Below are 19,677 nucleotides of genomic sequence, written 5' to 3'. Positions count from 1 at the left end.
ATTGGCAACATCAAAATTGAACCAACATCTACACTTACTTAGACATAACTGTCAGTACAACAGAAAACTTTGGCTTGGCTGTGAAGGAAAGAAAAGGCAAGAGGATCATTTTATGCCATAAAAAGATCATTCCAATTAGAGCTACCAATTGAAACGTGGGTTATTATTTACATCAATTATTGAGCCCACTGCAATTTATGTCTGTGAGGTGTGGGGTCCATTCACAAAATGCGACTTTACAAATTGGAACAAACACCCAACTGAAGTCCTGCATGCAGAATTCTGCAAGAGTATCCTCTGGGTCCAGAGGAAAACACCACAAAAACACCCAACAACGCCTGCAGGGCGGAATTAGGACAATACCCTCTAATTATTAAAAAAAAAGAGCACTATAATTTCTGGCAACAAGTAAAAATGAGTGACCCCCGCTCACTCCACTATAAAGCTCTGAAAATCCAAGAGCTGAATCTAGGAAGGAGCCCACTGAACCAGTGATGTAACACCAGCTTACATCACAGAGGCTCAAGACAGCAACACACTGGCCAGAACCACCCGACCCGATAAAATTACAGCCACTGAAAAGGAAATAACCTACTGGAAAGAAGTCACTAAAACACAACACAAATTACAATGCTATTCTGACAACATGACTATACAACAGCTACTTACCTTAGTACAGTAAATGACATAAAACTCAGTAAATCCCTTACATCGTACAGACTCAGTGAGCACAGCCTTGCCATCGAAAAAGGCCTGCACAGGCAAACCTGGCTGCCCAGAGAGCTCGCACTGCAGTCTAGGGGATGTAGACTGAGCTGCACTTCCTAACCGAACTTGACAAAGTCTGAAACCGACCTGATATTTTGATTTGTTATTCAATAAATATATGTTTGTCAGCGAAGCTGTGCTCAAACCTTATTTATTTATTGTCCGTTATAATCTTCAACTTTATTTATTAATTACTTCTCTTTTAAATGTATTTATTTATGTGTGTGCTTGATTATTTTTGTCTGTTATTCTGCCTTTGCATTTCTACCCTATTTATTTCTTCAGTGCTATTTATTTCTGCCTATCCTTATCACATTTCAGATGAGGAGGGCCTTATGTTTCAAGGGGTCAACTTATCCCCTATTGGTCGACCAGTCAAACGGTGGAGCTCGACTCTAGCTGCACACTTCAACAAGCTTGCTCCTCACACAGTCAGATGGCTTCCTTCAGTGAACTGAATGTTTAGCAACTCTATTTAAAGACAATACTACCAGCCATGTCAAATGAAACAAAGGAGATAACCCAAAAACAACAAGGCATGTATTCATCCTTACAACAGCACACAAATTTTGTTTACACACACACAGAGCTATAGTTTTAACACTGTGAACTTAGCTTTAGCTGTCTATTTGGAATATATTGGTGTATGTTTTGTAACACAGTTTTCACATACATCTGCATCAAATCTGCCTCTACAGTGCACTCTCACTTGGGCATGAGTGCTCAGTCTATTTTCTTTCTGACACCCTTAGAGGTGGTGCAACAAGCTGTTTTCATTAACTAGAACCTATGAATTCTTCATTGTTTTTTTTGTGCCCATCCTCGTCCTTGAGGATCTTTTGTAAATATGCAGATAAATCTATCTGTGCTACAAAATGTCATTGCTATGAATGTTTTTGTGATTGTTTGATTGAAATCAACAGCCCCACAGTATGACCACACAAGTGTGGAAGACACCAAAGCTACAAATGAAACTTAGCGCGAGTTCAATCAAGGATCATCATGTTACTAATTCATTCTCATTCCTTTCTATCTATCTCTCCCACTTCACGTAAACTTTAAGTTAAACCAGCCAGATATTGCCAGAATCTCCATTAGCCTGCCCACACGTCCTCTACCACTGCAGGTCACTCCACCACAGACAATTCTCTGATCACCACCTAGCGGTCTCTGGCTAACTTCAAGCAAACCATCGACACATGCTCCCAATCCCTGGAAAATGTTACAGCCTCTGCCCCATCGTAAGCGACCATCGCCGTCACCCAGGCCTCCATGTTGCAGCCAGCTTCCTTGTTCGATCTACCCTCGACATCCATGTGGCCACTCAACATTAACAGGCCTCAACTGTCCCAGCCCCACCTCTAAGATCAATTCTGTTGAATGTGGCCTTGGACATTCTCAGACACAAGGCCATTCCAGTCAAGGGTCTGCACTAAGGATGAGAAGAGGAAAGAGCGAAGAGGGAAAATGTTCAGCTGATTTTGTAGTTTTCTCTCCAGGGGGGCTGCAGTATCTGATGTGAAAACTTACCACTCCCACTTATAATGTTTCTTGTTTACTTCTTTACTTGCTCTAATACCTTTCTAAAGAATTAATTAATAAATAAACAAAGTTAATTAATAAAGCTGCTGAATATAAATATAAACATATACATTTAATCATAGAACATATAATCATCAGCTTTATTGCCAAATAGGTTTACACATACAAGGTATTAGCTTTGGTATTTTGGTGTATGACAATAAACATAGTAGGCAAAAAAATATAAAGAAAGATTAAGAAAGTACTGCTTGTCAAGAATTATAAATCCAAAATCTCAAATTGACAATAAGATGTAAGAAATTGTTGATGGGATGGGAAGAAGTTGTTCTTGTGGCGTGAGGTTTTGGTCCATCAGGACCATAGCCATCCAGAGGGGAGTGTCTGAAACAGTTTGTGTCCGGGGAGGGCGGGATCAGCCACAATCTTTCCTGGAGGCATGCCGGTCCTGGAGGGACAGTAGATCACCTTCTCTGCAGAACAAATGATACACTGCAGTCTGCCCAGTGGCAGCAGCGTACCAGATGGTGATAGAAGTGGTAAGGGTGGACTCAATGAATGCAATGCAGTGTTCACTGTCTCTGGCAGGTTGACCTATTTAGCTGGAAGTACATCCTCTGTGTCCACTTTCATGGCCCATAGCTTCAGTGTTTTGGTTCACTCTCACCACTCTGAACTCTTCCAAGCATTTACTCACAAACAAGATTGTAATTAGACATTCTCCTTTACTTTAAACTTTGCAGCTTTGTTTTACATAAACAAAACTGTTCATGTTAAAAATAAATAAGCAAAGGAAATGCCAATTATTTGATGAGTTATTTTAAATATGTTCTATCAAAGACACATCCAACGTCAAATACCATCTTTGAAACTCCCCATGTACAACCTCCTGTTATCACATGACCAAAGTATTATGCTGAGACCAAAAGTTGAGATTATTTTATCACACATGCAATGTAGTAGATGAAACTGTGTTGTATGTGCATGTAAAGGCAGATGATAATGCTCAAATTTGAAATCTGGAGGCCTGTCGGCTGTGAAATCCTTGATGTTTTGTAATTTCCTGCTCCTGCAATCTGATAAAACTGAGATAATGGTCAGTGGGGCTGCTTGACATAGACACCAGTTTGATAAAGTAACAGTAACTCTCAACAACTGTGATCTCTCAAAGTTCAACAGCCAAGAATCTGTGTGTTACGCTTAACCCTTAATGTCTTTTGATGAAAGTGGATTGGAGTGGAGAACAGATCTGTGTAGATAGCTGGGAACACAGTGGACATACTTTAATCTCTTCTTCACTGCAGGGAGCTTCACCTCACAGCATATTTAGTGGAGGTTACTATGACGTACTTCCACAATGACCCCTGCCATCACCTTCAATGTTTTTCCTAGATATCTGAGATGCTTAAGGAACACTTAAGCTTGTTCTAAACTAATGGCTGGGAGAGGCAAAGACAAAAAAACAAACAAAAACAAGGCCAATTTATGAACAGAAGCAGTGTGATATTTGATACTGCAATGAGTCGTGATCCAACGGACAGCATGAGAAGCCTGGTTTGCAGTTTTGTCTTTGCGTGTGTGTGCATTCCCTCCACCAGCAGGAGAGGACATGCTGTGGCAGAAGCACATAATCAAGCATGACTGCTATTGTAAATACTGTAAAAAAGCACTAATGCTCATACAGTGATTAGGTATACTCAGACAATGAATCTCTTCTCAACTGAATCAAGTCTTGTAGGATGTCATAATTCTTTATAAAAAAATCTTCTCCCGCAACCCTGTACGCAGGATAAGCGGTTGACAATGGATGGATGGACAAAATCTTCTTGGAAGAGCTTCTTCTTCTTTAAAGGCTGACGAGTATTCCACATGACTAGCAGACTGATTTTTGACATGCAAAATCAATGGAGTGCCCCTTTAAACTTGTCATGTCTTATGGAATTCATGAAGTTCTGGTAGCCAATTTTTGTGTGTACTTACCAGTAAGTAATGAAAACACTGAATGTTCGAGTGATTGTTACTAATGTTTCTTGTAAATTATCGAATCCACTAGAGGCTCATTGCAAACCCTTTGCCATACATTGTGTGAACCAAAAACATGTTCTCCAATTGTACACTAACGATCAACTCAGCCTCAACTTAGCATTATGCTAATTTCTTACACAGTAGTGTTAGGTTTACACTAAACTGTCAACACACAACGGCTTATTTGATCAAACAAGCCAAACTCTTCAAAGCTTGTGCGTATTCAATCATGGGATGATTCTAGTTTATAACAACTTATTGAAATAGTTTTGACCACCATATATATTGATAGAAATGAACAAAAGGTTAGACTTTGTTGACAAAGTCTACAATGACAAGAAATACAGTCAGGTTTTAAACAAGTTTAAAAAGTTTAATAGTTTAGCCTGATTTTCAAAACCTTGAAGGTCAGTACGGTCATGGTTGAACAAGGAACTGTAAACTGTGATGGATGTTTACACTTATTAATTCACCCAAACAATCTAAAAGACAGTTTGGGTGATTTGATTATGCTTTATTTGTGATTCGTCATGTGATTCCTCAGATCCCAGCGCATCACTTGGTGAGCATGCCAATACTACCAAGCAGAATGATTACCGAAACTATGACAACCCATGTACCATGCACCTCTCATATTTTCTGTTCCATTTTCCAAATGTGTGTAAAAGCAAAGCATGCTTGTATTTCACAGAATTTTACAAGTTCTCTTCATGTTCATCTTCTGTTTGGCATTCCAGCCTGTACAGATTTAAAGGGAAATTGCGATCTCACTCCATCACTGGCTTTGTCCACAAACAGAATCCCTGCAGCTCCTCTTAGTCGCTCAATGTGTGGATAAAGCAATCTTTTCATTTCATCCTCCCAGTATACATCTTACAGTATATGTTCTTGCCTGGTTGCCTTGTTTGTATTTCTCTACTCTGATCTGTACCATAGAGAAGTTTTTTTTACCTTTACCACAGCAGAATGATTTGTGGTACTACAGAGCCATTTCAGAAAATAATCGAGAATTAAAAACTATTTCAGATAGTATCAGGATGGTTCTTCTGCCTTGTAATATAGAACCATTTTAGAATGTGCATTCAAACTAAAGATATTCCTATGCCAGGAAAAGACATGTACTCAAATGTGTCTTCATTTTTTTTAGAATTATTTCATATAGAAGCCTTACAGCAGAACCCATGAAGAATTCTTTTTCTGTGTGGAGCCTTTGCTGGTTGGTCATGTGTGGTTTCAGGAAGACATGTATATTCATGTGTATATTCATGTGTATATTCATGTGTATATTCATGTGTATATTCATGTGTATATTCATGTGTATATTCATGTGTATATTCATGTGTATGTTTGAGTGTGTCAGTCATCCAGGTGCTGTTCCTCCCATGTGGAGGTGGGGATCGCGCTGTAGGGGTCCATGATGACCTTCGCACAGCGGATGATCATGGCCACCAGCAGCAGGCAGAGGAAGGCGATGCAGGCCAGAGTCAGACCCTGGTCCACGTCCACAAAGGCTGGCTCTGTAGTGCCCTCCACCTCCATGACTGCTGCAGTCTGCTGCTGCTGTTGACACGCCTAGACACCATCCTAAAGACCTGACTGGAGATAAACAGAGAAGAGGAAATAGATATGTTAAGTAAGCCTAGAGAGGACTAAAACTGTGACATCTTCACCATCAGAAAACATCCAACATGTCTGAGGCCACATTCACATCACAGCATCTGTATTTCTGAATATTCCCCTGTAATGGCCCTGCCTTGTGTGATTTTAAACTGTGTGGTGATGGTCAGTATGCCGTTTCCCCTTTTGTCCCTGAAGATATGAGCGCCCGTAGACCAGATTAGGGGTACCTGGTCTAGAAGCTCAGGAAGGATAAATACCCCACTCCTGCCAGCAGCGCATCTTCTGTTTTGATTCATTTTTGTCATGTTACCACTCAAACGTCATACTATTCACTCATCCACATTTACGCCACTGATGTCACTGACTGACACACTCCACATTTGTAATTATTAGTATCATTGTTGAAGGTAGTGTAATAAATATGTTTAATTTTGGTAGTCCTCCGTGTGCCTCTCCCTATTTGCAATTACCTCAAAGCCGGGTTATGACACCCCTCAAATGCAACTGGTATTTTCTAATGTTAGATGTGTGGAGCTGTAGCCTTCTGCAATAACTATGCTTCCTCCACACTGGGTTCTCTATTTGCTGCTCCCCACACCCTGAGTGTAAACATGCTCAGGTTCTTTTCATAGAAAATGTTATGAATGCTGCATTAGTCTTTCAGGATGTGTGTGTGTGTGTGTGTGTGAGGAGATAAAGCAAAGTCAAATTTAGAGGTGTTATGAATGTGTAAAAGTGGGGGGTATTGGAAGGCCTATACATGTCTATTATCATGAACTATTCAGCACAGGGCGTGTGGTTTGTTTCACCCGAAAAAGCTAATAATTACAGCAATATTAGCCTAACAGAGTCTAATTACAGTCTAAATCTTGGTACATGCAAATAAATTCCAAAGTGAAAGGACCCAAAATGTCTGACAGCATGACAGTTGCCGATCCCAATCTCCACCCTAAAGCCAAAGCCCTGAACCCCATCTAAAAGTTGGGGGGACAATAAACAAAACATTTTTGAAGGGGACACAAATAATCAGACTGTTCTCATCACAGGGCGTCCAATACCAACGCTTTCAGAAAAAGTGACAAAACATAGTTATTTGACACCAAAGGTACCCTTCAGGGTCTCCTAGAGTCTCATAGAGACAGAAATGTTAGTACCAATAGGTTCACCATCGGTCATATTATCCTAATTATGGCATCCTCCCCAAAGTATTTTTGGTTTCCTCTGGAACAGAGGAAGACCCAGGACTCTGACTAGACAACTAATCTGCCACTTAACAGCATACTCATTACTATTATTATTGAGCAAAACCCAACACAATGGTAGATCTACATATTAGCCTAATAACAGTTGTAGGATTATTGCCGTGTTAGTTGTAGTAAGAGCAATTGCATTTTCTTTGGCTGATTCCAATTACCGATTATTGAAAGGTCTGACCTGCCAATTCCAAATATTTCTTTCAAACAACTGTATCTACAGCATACACAAACATCTTTGTAACTTTTCTTTATTGGAAAAACCTTTTTTTATAACGATCCCCATCAGCACCAGTATAAACGTTGGCTATTCTCACTGGGTCCATTCATTTGTATGATCATAATGAAACACTGATTATCAGATAACATTCACATTTTCACTGGAGAGAGAAACTACAATTAAAATAGCAAATAAAATCCAAATAAAAATTAGCCCATTATAAAATATATATTTTAATTGACAAGGCAGTGTTCACTGTTGCGTTACCTGGTCCATGCTTTAAAATATCCACTGTGTCTTCTAACTTAATGTAAGATGCATCTCTTTCTGTGTTTCTCTGCAGTTCTAAATACTTGCGTCTTCTTCAATCCAGTGAATAACTTCTGCACTTGTTTAGCTTGTAGCCTATGTGTGTGTGTGGCTGTGCCATGAGTCTGTACTGCTGTACGCATGACGTGAAACACTTTGCAGCACAGTGTGTGTGTGTGTAACATTCAATGTGACCAGCAGAAAATTGGACACATGACGCTGTTCAGCCCAATCACAGGTCATTGCAGTTGAAAACTGACCTATTCCAGTCCCCATAGTGATCTCGCGCATCTCTAGCTGTAGTGGGTGATAGTGGTCACTATCCAACAAGCTATTAGAAAAGCTACCAACCAGGCTAGGTATGTTATAATAAGATAGCAGACTCAAGGCAAAAAGATTACTGGAGTTCCACAACTACTGAAGCGGTTCTCTTTCTCTCCCTCCAGAGAGTTGTGTGTCCACAGGGCCATGGTCAGTGGACTCACTGCTTCTCTCACTCCTAAAATATCTTCTGTATCCATCTGGTCAATGAATGGAAGATTAATGTACTGACAATATCATTACCAAAGACAATACGACCTTTAATTTTCACTGACAACAACATTATATAGGGACTGATATTGTTTTGAAATAGGCTACTAGCAATAGGTAATATTAATGTCGTTCACTCTCCATAGCCAATTAAATATCCTTCACCTCGAGCAAACGCATCTTAAGTTCAGCAAGTAACAGTCTCTAACAACATCTTACAGTTTCAATCTTCCTTCCTTCACCGTGTGTGTGTGTGTGTGTGTGTGTGTGTGTGTGTGTGTGTGTGTGTGTGTGTGTAGTAAGGTCGCTCTGCAGCAGTGAAATGCAGCCTTCCTCAGGGTCCTATTGCCCGACCACAGTAGGATTTCAATTATTGAAGCAGAAAAAACAACCAAAACGATTATTTTAAGCCAATAAATACAAATTATATTTGTATTATTCTAAAGTACTTTCTCTTTCTTTCTCTTTATTAAGTATGTGTCTGCCCTGTAAAAACAATCTAAATACAAATATCTAAATCTAGCAATTATTTTTCTTATTATTATTTGGGGGGTGGACTTAGGATCATGTTAGGGGAGCATCAACCCCCCTGAAATAGGCCTAACGACGTCCATGCTGCTTATATAACTTCACCAGCTGTATAAAACTAAGTTCATGGGTGAGGATGGGTGGGCTTGGTAATGTGGGCTCTGGTGGCTGTTCCACCAGTGTATAAATGTGTTTGAATGGTGAATGCACTGTAGTGTAGAAGCGCTTTGAGTGGGCACAAAGACTAGAAAGGCACTATACAATACAGAGCATTTACATCTTGAGCAGGTTAGCTGTTCAGCATAAGTCATGGCAGTGTACCCTGGTAAGAAGTGAAGTGGAACTGACAGCCAGATCAGGACAAATTCTTACTACATAAATCTAAATAAAAATCTCTCACTAAAGTTACTTAAAATTACAAAGATTGCCGAGAACTACTGATTCTTTTCTTATTCAGCATCCAAAAACCTGTTCTCCTTTTACTTTCTCCTCTACTCTGCTCTCTTGTCCAAAAACAATAATCAGATGAATCATCAAATAAAATTAATCTTCAATTAACCAGAATATATTCATTCAACATATATAATCTATAGTGCGTGTGTGTGAGTGTAGGAGCTCACAGAAAGCATTAGTACGAATAAAACACAAATTTTTTGTTCACATTGTAAAGTTAGCATTCCGTGAATAATATATTTGCTAAAATCACAGAATTGACCCTGCCTATATTTGGGACAGGCATCCAAATGGGACAGGCCTTTAATTCCTTTTGCACAAAACTGAAACTACTATGAAACAGTTTATTTATTTCAAACAGAATATTACTTGTATAAGACTTATCCAATATCAATTACACGTCATTCATTTGATCTATTTATTTAGAAGTAACATCACAAAAACAACATGGTGCAAGAAGAGAGAAGTTAGCAGACAGAGGGTGATAGACTTCACATGACAGGATTTACAACTTGGATTAATTCTTATGAAATGCTGTTTTAATTCTTTTGATTGGTGATCAGGACTTAACGAGCGTTTCCAGGCAGGTTCCACCAGTAAATCTAGAAGAATTAGACTTTGGGGCTCGTTGTTTCCCTTAAATGAACTGTACGACTGAATTGTGGAGAATCTAACCGAACTAACTATGTGTATATATATATCATATTGATCATCAATACTGACATATTGATCATATGTTTAAACGTTAATGTTTGTATTAATGATCTAAGCAGCTCAGAAGCAGCTAAAGCGTGTGACCTCGCGGGGTTTAAAAGGTTTGATACATCCAAAGAACTTATATAAAAACCAGACCAGGCATTTAATGGATGGACACACACACACACACACACACACACACACACACACACACACACACACACACACACACACACACACACACACACACACACGGTTTATTTGCCAAAATGTGTTCCCACACCAGGCCAGAAAAGGAGATAGGCAGCTATTTGGGACTCGGCTATTAATTGAAGTTTTACGGTAATCACACATAGTGAGTTTACTGTGTCCTTAGACACATGCAGCCATAACAACATGGAAACTTCACACAGAAAGACCCGGGACTCTGACAGGTGACAGATAGGCTTTATTAGGGCCCGAGCACGAAACGTGTTAGGTCCCTATTGAAACTGAAGAGATTTTTCGTTTTTTAGGGCCCGAGCACGAAACGTGTTAGGTCCCTATTGAAACTGAAGAGATTTTTCTTTTTTTAGGGCCCGAGTATGAACCGTGCGAGCTCCCTATTGTGAAGTGATTATTATCAGGGCCTGAGCATGAGGCCCCTGTTGTCACATAATTAGAACATACTCGAAAACTCACCAAACTTTGCACATAATTCAGGTGCGGCGAAAAATTCTATATTTTATGGGTTGCACGCATGGGCTTGACAAAATGCCTCGCTAGCGCCCCCTACAGAGCAGCCCCCAGACAAAGTTTCACCTACATGTATGAAATTTCTGTGGTACGTGTATCTTGTCCAGATGCACCAAAAAGCCTCTTGGAGCCATTGCCTAAACCCGACAGGAAGTCAGCCATTTTGGATTTAATGGTCGTTTTTGGTGATTTACACAGTGTATTTTAATGAACTAGGGAATTATTCCGATTGACTTCAAATTTTCACTGTGCAGTCTAAACCCATTGACGATTAAAAGTTGTACAAACAGTCCACCAGTTTGCCTGTGGCGTACTGTCAAAAATCGATGATTCACCATTTTTATTTTGTTATAGGCCTAGTGCCCGTTAATGCCCAAAAATCCACAGATTTTCAGCTAGATCATTGTCCCCATCAAATGTATGCTGGTGACCTTAGAGGTTTTAGCACCTTGAAGGAGGAGGACAGCACGCACTGCTCTCCATTCAGAAAAAAAATGGCAAGTGAACTAAGTTTATTTATAAACATCCTTGCTTAAATTAAAAAAATAAAGTGAGGGGAAAAAAACAAAAAACATATCAATCATATTAAAAATATAAATATGGTGGGACAGTTGTCAATGTGGACAAGAAAGAAGGCGGCGTATGGTGAGAGACGGAGCATGCATCTGCTGTATTTGCCACATTCATTGACTCCTCTTTGTGTTCAGCAGAGCCAGATGGGAGGAGTGTCCCCTTATTCATCCCCACCCCCCATGTCCACCCCTCCCCCTTGTCCTGTCCACACTGTGTTTGCTATTCACTCCAGGGATCGCTGGAGTTGGCCTTTCACTCTCCCTCACTCTTTTATTCTTAAGGTTGAACACGGCTGAAGTGGAAGCTGTGGAAGAAAAAGACAACCCCATAATTACCACAAACGAGGCTTCAGTAGAAATGCTACAATACTTAAGTCCAGGAGGAGTCCAGAATAAATAATAGACCTACCGGGAGGTCTGCAGCTCCAGCCTCCACATGCCTCAGCAGTTCCTGTTTATAAAAGCTTTTTCTCATATTTCTGGCCATCAGTCATATTGGTAATAATTGTACACATTATACACATTGTACACAAAGTTAATAGCTGAGATCTGGAAACACAGGGACATTGTTATAAAGTCTTACAGTCAAAAAAACTGGTTGGAAAAAAACCTCCAGGTTATTCAGATTTATTTTAAAAATAGAACAAAGGTCAATGGTAAAATAATGACACTGTTGTTTGTTAACATTGCTGGATAATGTATATATGGAAATGGTTACTGTGGTTGTGTGCAAGGTTCACTGACAACAAAAAAAAACAGAGAGAAAGATAGAGAGGGATGGAAGGAGAGAGAGGAGAGGAAGGCAGCCTACACAGTATACACACAGAGGTACAGACAGTAAAGGTGATGTTGCTATAGACTAAATGAAAAATGGTACAGATATTTACAGCACAGGTGTGGACTCGAGTCACATGACTTGGACTGGAGTCAGACTCCAGTCACAAAAATGATGTCTTTAGACTGGACTTGACAAAATCAAAGAAGACTTGCGACTCGACTGTGACTTGAACAGCAATGACTCCTGACTTCACTTGGACATGAGCCTTTTGACTCGAGCTGACTTGACACTCCCCATGCCCGAATATACACTCACCTAAAGGATTATTAGGAACACCATACTAATCCTGTGTTTGACCCCCTTTCGCCTTCAGAACTGCCTTAATTCTACGTGGCATTGATTCAACAAGGTGCTGAAAGCATTCTTTAGAAATGTTGGCCCATATTGATAGGATAGCATCTTGCAGTTGATGGAGATTTGTGGGATGCACATCCAGGGCACGAAGCTCCCGTTCCACCACATCCCAAAGATGCTCTATTGTGGGTTGAGATCTGGTGACTGTGGGGGCCATTTTAGTACAGTGAACTCATTGTCATGTTCAAGAAACCAATTTGAAATGATTGGAGCTTTGTGACATTGTGCATTATCCTGCTGGAAGTAGCCATCAGAGGATGGGTACATGGTGGCCATAAAGGGATGGACATGGTCAGAAACAATGCTCAGGTAGGCCGTGGCATTTAAACCATGCCCAATTGGCACTAAGGGGCCTAAAGTGTGCCAAGAAAACATCCCCACACCATTACACCACCACCAGCAGCCTGCACAGTGGTAACAAGGCATGATGGATCCATGTTCTCATTCTGTTTACGCCAAATTCTGACTCTACCATCTGAATGTCTCAACAGAAACCGAGACTCATCAGACCAGGCAACATTTTTCCAGTCTTCAACTGTCCAATTTTGGTGAGCTCTTGCAAATTGTAGCCTCTTTTTCCTATTTGTAGTGGAGATGAGTGGTACCCGGTGGGGTCTTCTGCTGTTGTAGCCCATCCGCCTCAAGGTTGTGCGTGTTGTGGCTTCACAAATGCTTTGCCGCATACCTCGGTTGTAACGTGAAAATCCTAGTAACTGAGCAGATTGTGAAATACTCAGACCGGCCCGTCTGGCACCAACAACCATGCCACGCTCAAAATTGCTTAAATCACCTTTCTTTCCCATTCTGACATTCAGTTTGGAGTTCAGGAGATTGTCTTGACCAGGACCACACCCCTAAATGCATTGAAGCAACTGCCATGTGATTGGTTGATTAGATAATTGCATTAATGAGAAATTGAACAGGTGTTCCTAATAATCCTTTAGGTGAGTGTAAATGATGATATAAAAAACTGTGCAGCGCATCAACATAGCGCGGTGCTCAATTAGACTGGAGCGTGTGGCTTCATCCAGTAAGAGGGAAAAATCACCGACCGTCCGAAGCGCGCCCGGGCGTTCCGCCATCTCCTGGCCCTGTCCGCCCCAGCAACCCACTCCCTCTCCGGTATCTACAATGGGTTGTGTAGTAGGCCTACTACCGGCGCGCTGTGAACGGTTCGCGATTGTTCCCTCTGGCTGGATGAATTTTACGCACAGGCTAATCCATGCACAACAGCTGGGGGCCTGACGCAGCGCCACGCAACTTTCTAAATTTCTCCACCTCACGGAGAAAAGAAAGGTCAGGTCGAAACAGTGTAGAGAGACTGCTGCAGCTGTTGTGTGAAGCTGCTTCCACCAATTAAAAAACAAGTTAATTAAGATAAAATGATAATAGCGCCGGGTGCTGTTTCACAACGACACTCGTTTTGTTTTATAAATCCAGCGCACCTCTTTCCTTCACAGCTGAGGCTCTCGTCCCTCCCTAAGATGTTCAGTGTTGCTTTACCTGATCGGTTCTTGTAAAATATCCACTGTGTCTGCGTCTTCTAACGCCAGAGCGATTTATAGTTTTCTCACCGCTGGTTTCTGTCACTGCATCTCCCAACAAAACAAGTTTTATTTTCTGTAACGTAACTTTGTCAACTCGAGTAGTTCACCTGTCACCTGCTCTGCTCCCCTCCGTGTACACACACACACACACACACACACACACACACACACACACACACACACACACACACACACACACACACAGCCCCCTCAGTGACCCATCCCTCACCCAAATCTGTCAACATGGGGGAAACTGTGCTGCTGTCGTCCTCTTGCACATTAGATTCTGCTTCAAGTTAATAATGTTGGATTATTGTTTCTTATTTTATGGGCTATTTGGGATTTTGGGGTAATGCATATATAGTAGACTAGTTTTTAAAAAGAAAGTATTACATTTCAAAAGTTTAATGTTTCCTAAGGCAATGAGTAATCCTGTTAAATAATTGTGATATCAATGTTGACCAAAATAATTAGCAGCCCTACACGAACATTTAATTTAATTCATGAAATTTGTTGTGTGAAACTGCACCTCTGCCTTCTTTCTGTACAGGCTAATGCTAAATTCAATACATTGTTTTATTTTTAACTTGAAAAAACTGGTTAAGAGCGCATTATGACTAGTTTAGGACTCGAAACTCAAAATTTAAGACTTGAGACTTGACTCGGACTTGGTCCCACCTCTGATTTACGGTAGTGTTAATGATCCATCCATCCATCCATCGTCAACCGCTTATCCTGCATACAGGGTCGCAGGGGGGCTGGAGCCAATCCCAGCTGACATCGGGCGCAAGGTGGGGTACACCCTGGACAGGTCACCAGTCCATCGCAGGGCCACACATAGACGAACAACCACACTAACACCTAAGTCTCTTAACCTAGACTGCATGTCTTTGGATGGTGGGAGGAAGCCGGAGTACCCGGACAGAACCCACGCAGACACGGGGAGAACATGCAAACTCCACACAGAAAGGCCAGGGCAACCGGGGTTTGAACCCACGACCTTCTTGCTGTGACGACAGTGCTAACCACCGCACCACCGTGCCGCCCAGTGTTAATGATAATAATCGTAATGTTAATGATTATAATAACAATAATAACAATAGGACTAGTAACAATAGTTGTTGTAGCAGAGGGTGTCGAGCAGGACACGGGGGCAACAGGTGACCCGCAACCACAGATCAAGACTCCACAGCTCCAGAGCCAGAAAACCTGCAGGAAGTGATAGGAGGAGAGAGGAGAGGGACGAGAAAGCACAAGACTACCAGAAAGGGGAGAAGTTGTGTTAGTAACATGCAATAATGGGATGAGGTTGTATACGGAGGGAGAGAAAGTAGAGGAGAGAGGAGCTCAGTGCATCATGGGAAATCCCCCGGCAGTCTAGGCCTATATCAGCATAACTAAGGGATGGTTCAGGACTCACCTGAGCCAGCCCTAACTATAAGCTTTATCAAAGAGGAAAGTCTTAAGCCTACTCTTAAATGTGGAGATGGTGTCTGCCTCCTGAACCCAAACTGGAACCTGGTTCCACAGGAGAGGAGCTTGATAGCTGAACGCTCTGGCTCCTAGTCTACTTTTGGAGACTCTAGGGACCACAAGTAACCCTGCATTCTGGGAGCGCAGTGCTCGGGTGGGGTAGTAAGGTACTATGAGCTCTTTAAGATAAGATGGTGCCTGACCATTAAGAGCTTTGTAGGTGAGAAGAAGGATTTTAAATTCTATTCTGGATTTTACTGGAAGCCCATGCAAAGAAGCTAAAACAGGAGAAATGTGATCTCTTTTCCTGGTTCCTGTCAGAGCACGAGCTGCAGCATTCTGGATCAGCTGAAGAGTCTTAATGGACTTTTTCGAGCAGCCTGATAATAAGGAATTGCAGTAATCCAGCCTAGAAGAAACAAATGCATGGACTAGTTTTTCTGCATCATTTTTAGACAGGATGTTCCTGATTTTCGCAATATTACGTAGGTGAAAAAAGGCGGTCTTTGAAATTTGCTTAATGTGAGACTTAAACGACATGTCCTGATGAAAGATAACCACAAGATTCCTCACAGTGGTGCTGGAGGCCAGGGCGATGCCATCAAGGGAAACTATATCTTTAGATAATGCGTCACAGAGGTGCTTGGGCCCCAGAACAATAACTTCAGTTTTATCCATGTTTAACATTAGGAAATTACAGGTCATCCAGGTTTAGCTAACTGATGAGTTTCATCTGGTTTGATCGATAGATATAACTGAGTATCATCTGCATAACAATGAAAGTTTAAGGAATGTTTCCTGATAATATTGCCTAAAGGAAGCATTTACTGTATAATGTGAAGAGGATTGGTCCGAGCACAGATCCTTGTGGAACTCCATGACTAACTTTGGCGTGCATGGAGGACTCATCGTTAACATGTACAAACTGAAATCGATCTGATAAATAGGACTTAAACCATCTTAGATCGGTTCCTTTAATGCCAATGAAATGTTCCAGTCTCTGCAATAGGATCTGATGGTCAATGGTATCAAATGCAGCACTAAGATCTAATAAAACCAGTACAGAGACAAGTCCTTTGTCTGATGCAATGAGGAGGTCATTAGTAATTTTCACCAGTGCTGTCTCTGTGCTATGATGAGCTCTAAATCCTGACTGAAAATCCTCAAATAAACTATTGCTCTGTAGAAAGTCACACAGCTGTTTAGCAACTGCTTTCTCCAGAACCTTAGAGAGAAATGGAAGGTTAGATATAGGTCTATAGTTGGCTAAAACATCCGGATCAAGGTTGGGCTTTTTCAGAAGAGGTTCAATACGTACTGTGGTACATAGCCTGTTGATAAAGATAGACTGATCATATCTAGTAGAGAAGTGCTGACTAAGGGTAGAACATCTTTAAGCAGCCTAGTCGGGATGGGGTCTAAGAGGCAGGTTGATGGTTTAGATGAAGAAATTATTGAAGTTAGTTGGTAAAGATTGAGGGAAGCAAAACAGTCTAAACATATATCTGGTTTTACAGCTGTTTCTAAGGTTCCTGAGTTTTGGAGATAAGTTAGAAATAACTTAAAACAAATAGAATTATGATATAATTTACAAAATAATATGTTTAATTTAATTAATAATTAATAAAAATATAGATTTACAAACAGTTCATTAGTTGATAACATATTAAAGCTAACACAAAATTCACAGTGTGGCTCTGAGGAAACCCCTCTGCTTCCCCCTCCCAATGCACTTGCACGTTAGTATGTGCATGAAATGACTTTGCATTAGCGTGACATTCCTAGCTGCAGTGCACATATCAAAACAAAGCAAGCATCTCAAAACGCTCCAAAATGGACATTCGAAATTGGTTCCAAACCCCAGTTGCTTCATCCATGTCTATAAACCCTAACTCTGAATCTCAAGTGACTGTATATACATCCACATGTCGATAAACGGGTCTGCTGGGCCCATACAGCAAGATAAGGACAGCCCGGCTAGTTCGTGGCTGTGTGGACATCGACGTCGTTGTTAAGTTTTCGTCCAAACATCACAAAACACTTATGGCCCACTGTGTTGACGCCACTCCAGCTGGCCTTGATATTTGGTGCTTTAATATTTGATATTGTTTTGATAATGGCAAATGGTGCTTTTTTAGTAGTATTCCATTGTACACGCTTATGGTAGAGCAAACGAGAATTAAGATGCGTCTCTCGTGTCAGTGAGATAGTAGTTAAACTACATGAGCGCTGTTAACTTTGTAACTGTGCTCAGAGTCGGTTTAGGAGGAGTTGGTTTGCATCACTTCAGACTTATCACTATAGAAAATGCAGTAGCTATAACAACTCGGCATATAGAATATCCGGGAAAGAAATTCCCATCACTAGTGCCCACCCATTGAAAATAAATGCCCCCCCCTGCTGAGCTCCGTCTGATGCTGGCTCTGCTCTTACTCCAGGGACAAAGCAGAGGACTCTGCTCTCACACATCTCCCAGCTGAAAGCAGGCAGGCCAGAGGTATCCTTTCAGAACATCGCCTCTTGAGGTACAAAGTGGTATTACGAGACAGTATAGGCCGGGCTAGCTGGTTAGCATGCTTCCTCCAGTAGATATGTCTGCAACACAATATATAGACATTGTAACGCTAGTGTGGAAAAAATAGCCATAGTGGATCTTTGTGCATTCATGGAGCTGACTCTGACTACTTTTTCTTTGGTATCTGTAAGGAAGGTGTGAATGAACAATAGTCAATAATAGCTTGACAACAAAGTTTTTATCAGAGGCCAGTTTTATTCCTGTCTTGGCCAAAACCGTAGACTATACTGTATATAAAGATGGACAACGCGCCTCCACTTCCTCCCACAGTAATTAGTAAGGATACAACATAGGGATTCTGAAAGGGAGTCAAAAATCTGAGGTCTGCTTCTGAAATCGAAAGTTAGGCGAACAGCAAAATAATAGGGTCCCCGCCAGTGAACTACGGAAAAATACCAGAAGTCTGGCTGGATGGGCAAGACTTTGAAAGTGTTAGTGATGTCTGCTTTGAAGGTGATGGCACGGTCCGTGGTTGTGTGTTAAATTGAGAAATCTGGACTAGAAATTACACTGTTGATGCTCGAAATGTTCAAGCCATGAGGGAAAGATAAGTCTATTATTAGCCTCTTCTTGCCCCTAGTCTGCACTTCCATGGCTGGCTAGTGATCATGAATAGCTGAAGGGGCTAGGCTAGATCTAGAAGTCTAATCTCTTCCTCAAAAAGAAATCTAAGTATTTTATTCAATTATCACTATAAATAGCGTTGTTTCACCATTGCACCCCACATTAACAAGTTTCTCTACCAAATTGCAACATGTTCCTTACTTGTTGATAAGGTTTAAACTATTAGATCCAGTATCCATCCTGGGACTGTAGTCCCCGCCTAACTACGACTGCCCTGGACGCTTTCCAACCTTCCCTATTTTTAAAAACTGTTGCCAGCTCCCTACAGAGCAGCCCCCGGACAAAGTTTCACCTACGTGTACGAAATTTCTGTGGTACGTGTATCATGTCCGGATGTACAAAAAGCCTCTTGTAGAGATGCCCTGTGCACTCTAAATCCATTGACGATTACAAGTTGTGCAAACGGTGAGTTTCCATCCACGAGCGTGCCCACAGTGTGGCGTCCAAAATGGATGATTCGCCACAAAACAGGAAGTTGTTAAAACTCCAGTGTTTATGCTCACATGTGTACCAAATTTTAGATGTTTAATAAGAGTCCTGCCCTGAACACATGTACATGCCGACATTCATTCAAAGCCATAGCGCCACCTGCTGGCAACAGGAAGTGACCTTTAACGAAGCAGCCCCCGCCGCACATTTCACCTACATATAAATAATTTCTGTGGCACGTGTGTCATGTCCAGATGTACCAAAAAGTTTTTTTGAATGATTTAGAGGGTTCTGTACTTTAACGAACTCCTCCTAGAGAATTAGTCCGACCGTCTTCAGATTTTTGATGTCTACTCTAAACCCATTGATGATTAAAAGTTGTAGTCAGCGTGCCCGTGGCCTGGCGTCCAAAATCGATGATGAAACAGGAAGTCATCGTAACTTAACTGTACATGCTCAAATCTGTACCAAACTTTGTGTGCATCATAACTTTCCCGCCCCAAACACATACATGCCAATATCCACCTGTAGTAGTAGCGCCAAGTGCTCTGCAGTGCCATAAAGCGGACACAGCAAGTGACATATAAC

General features: G+C 41.3%; 1 protein-coding gene across 1 annotated transcript; it reads right to left on the bottom strand.

Annotated features, from left to right (window-relative positions):
• Positions 1–5,651: 5,651 nt before the first annotated feature.
• Positions 5,652–5,871, bottom strand: LOC119882771 (cortexin domain-containing 1-like). The gene has a single exon (XM_038693019.1). The coding sequence runs from the start codon at positions 5,869–5,871 to the stop codon at positions 5,689–5,691; it is 183 nt and encodes a 60-aa protein (XP_038548947.1). The 3' UTR covers positions 5,652–5,688.
• Between the last annotated feature and the right edge of the window lie 13,806 nt (positions 5,872–19,677).

The sequence above is a fragment of the Micropterus salmoides genome, unplaced genomic scaffold, assembly GCF_014851395.1.
Source record: "Micropterus salmoides isolate LMB-PRFRI ecotype aquatic unplaced genomic scaffold, ASM1485139v1 Ms_hic_scaffold_3, whole genome shotgun sequence".
Classification (NCBI taxonomy): domain Eukaryota; kingdom Metazoa; phylum Chordata; class Actinopteri; order Centrarchiformes; family Centrarchidae; genus Micropterus; species Micropterus salmoides.
This window is presented reverse-complemented; position numbering and strand designations above follow the sequence as displayed.

Coding starts and splice junctions, on each gene's coding strand:
- LOC119882771 (XM_038693019.1), bottom strand. CDS start 5,871: ATGGAGGTGGAGGGCACTACAGAGCCAGCCTTTGTGGACGTGGACCAG.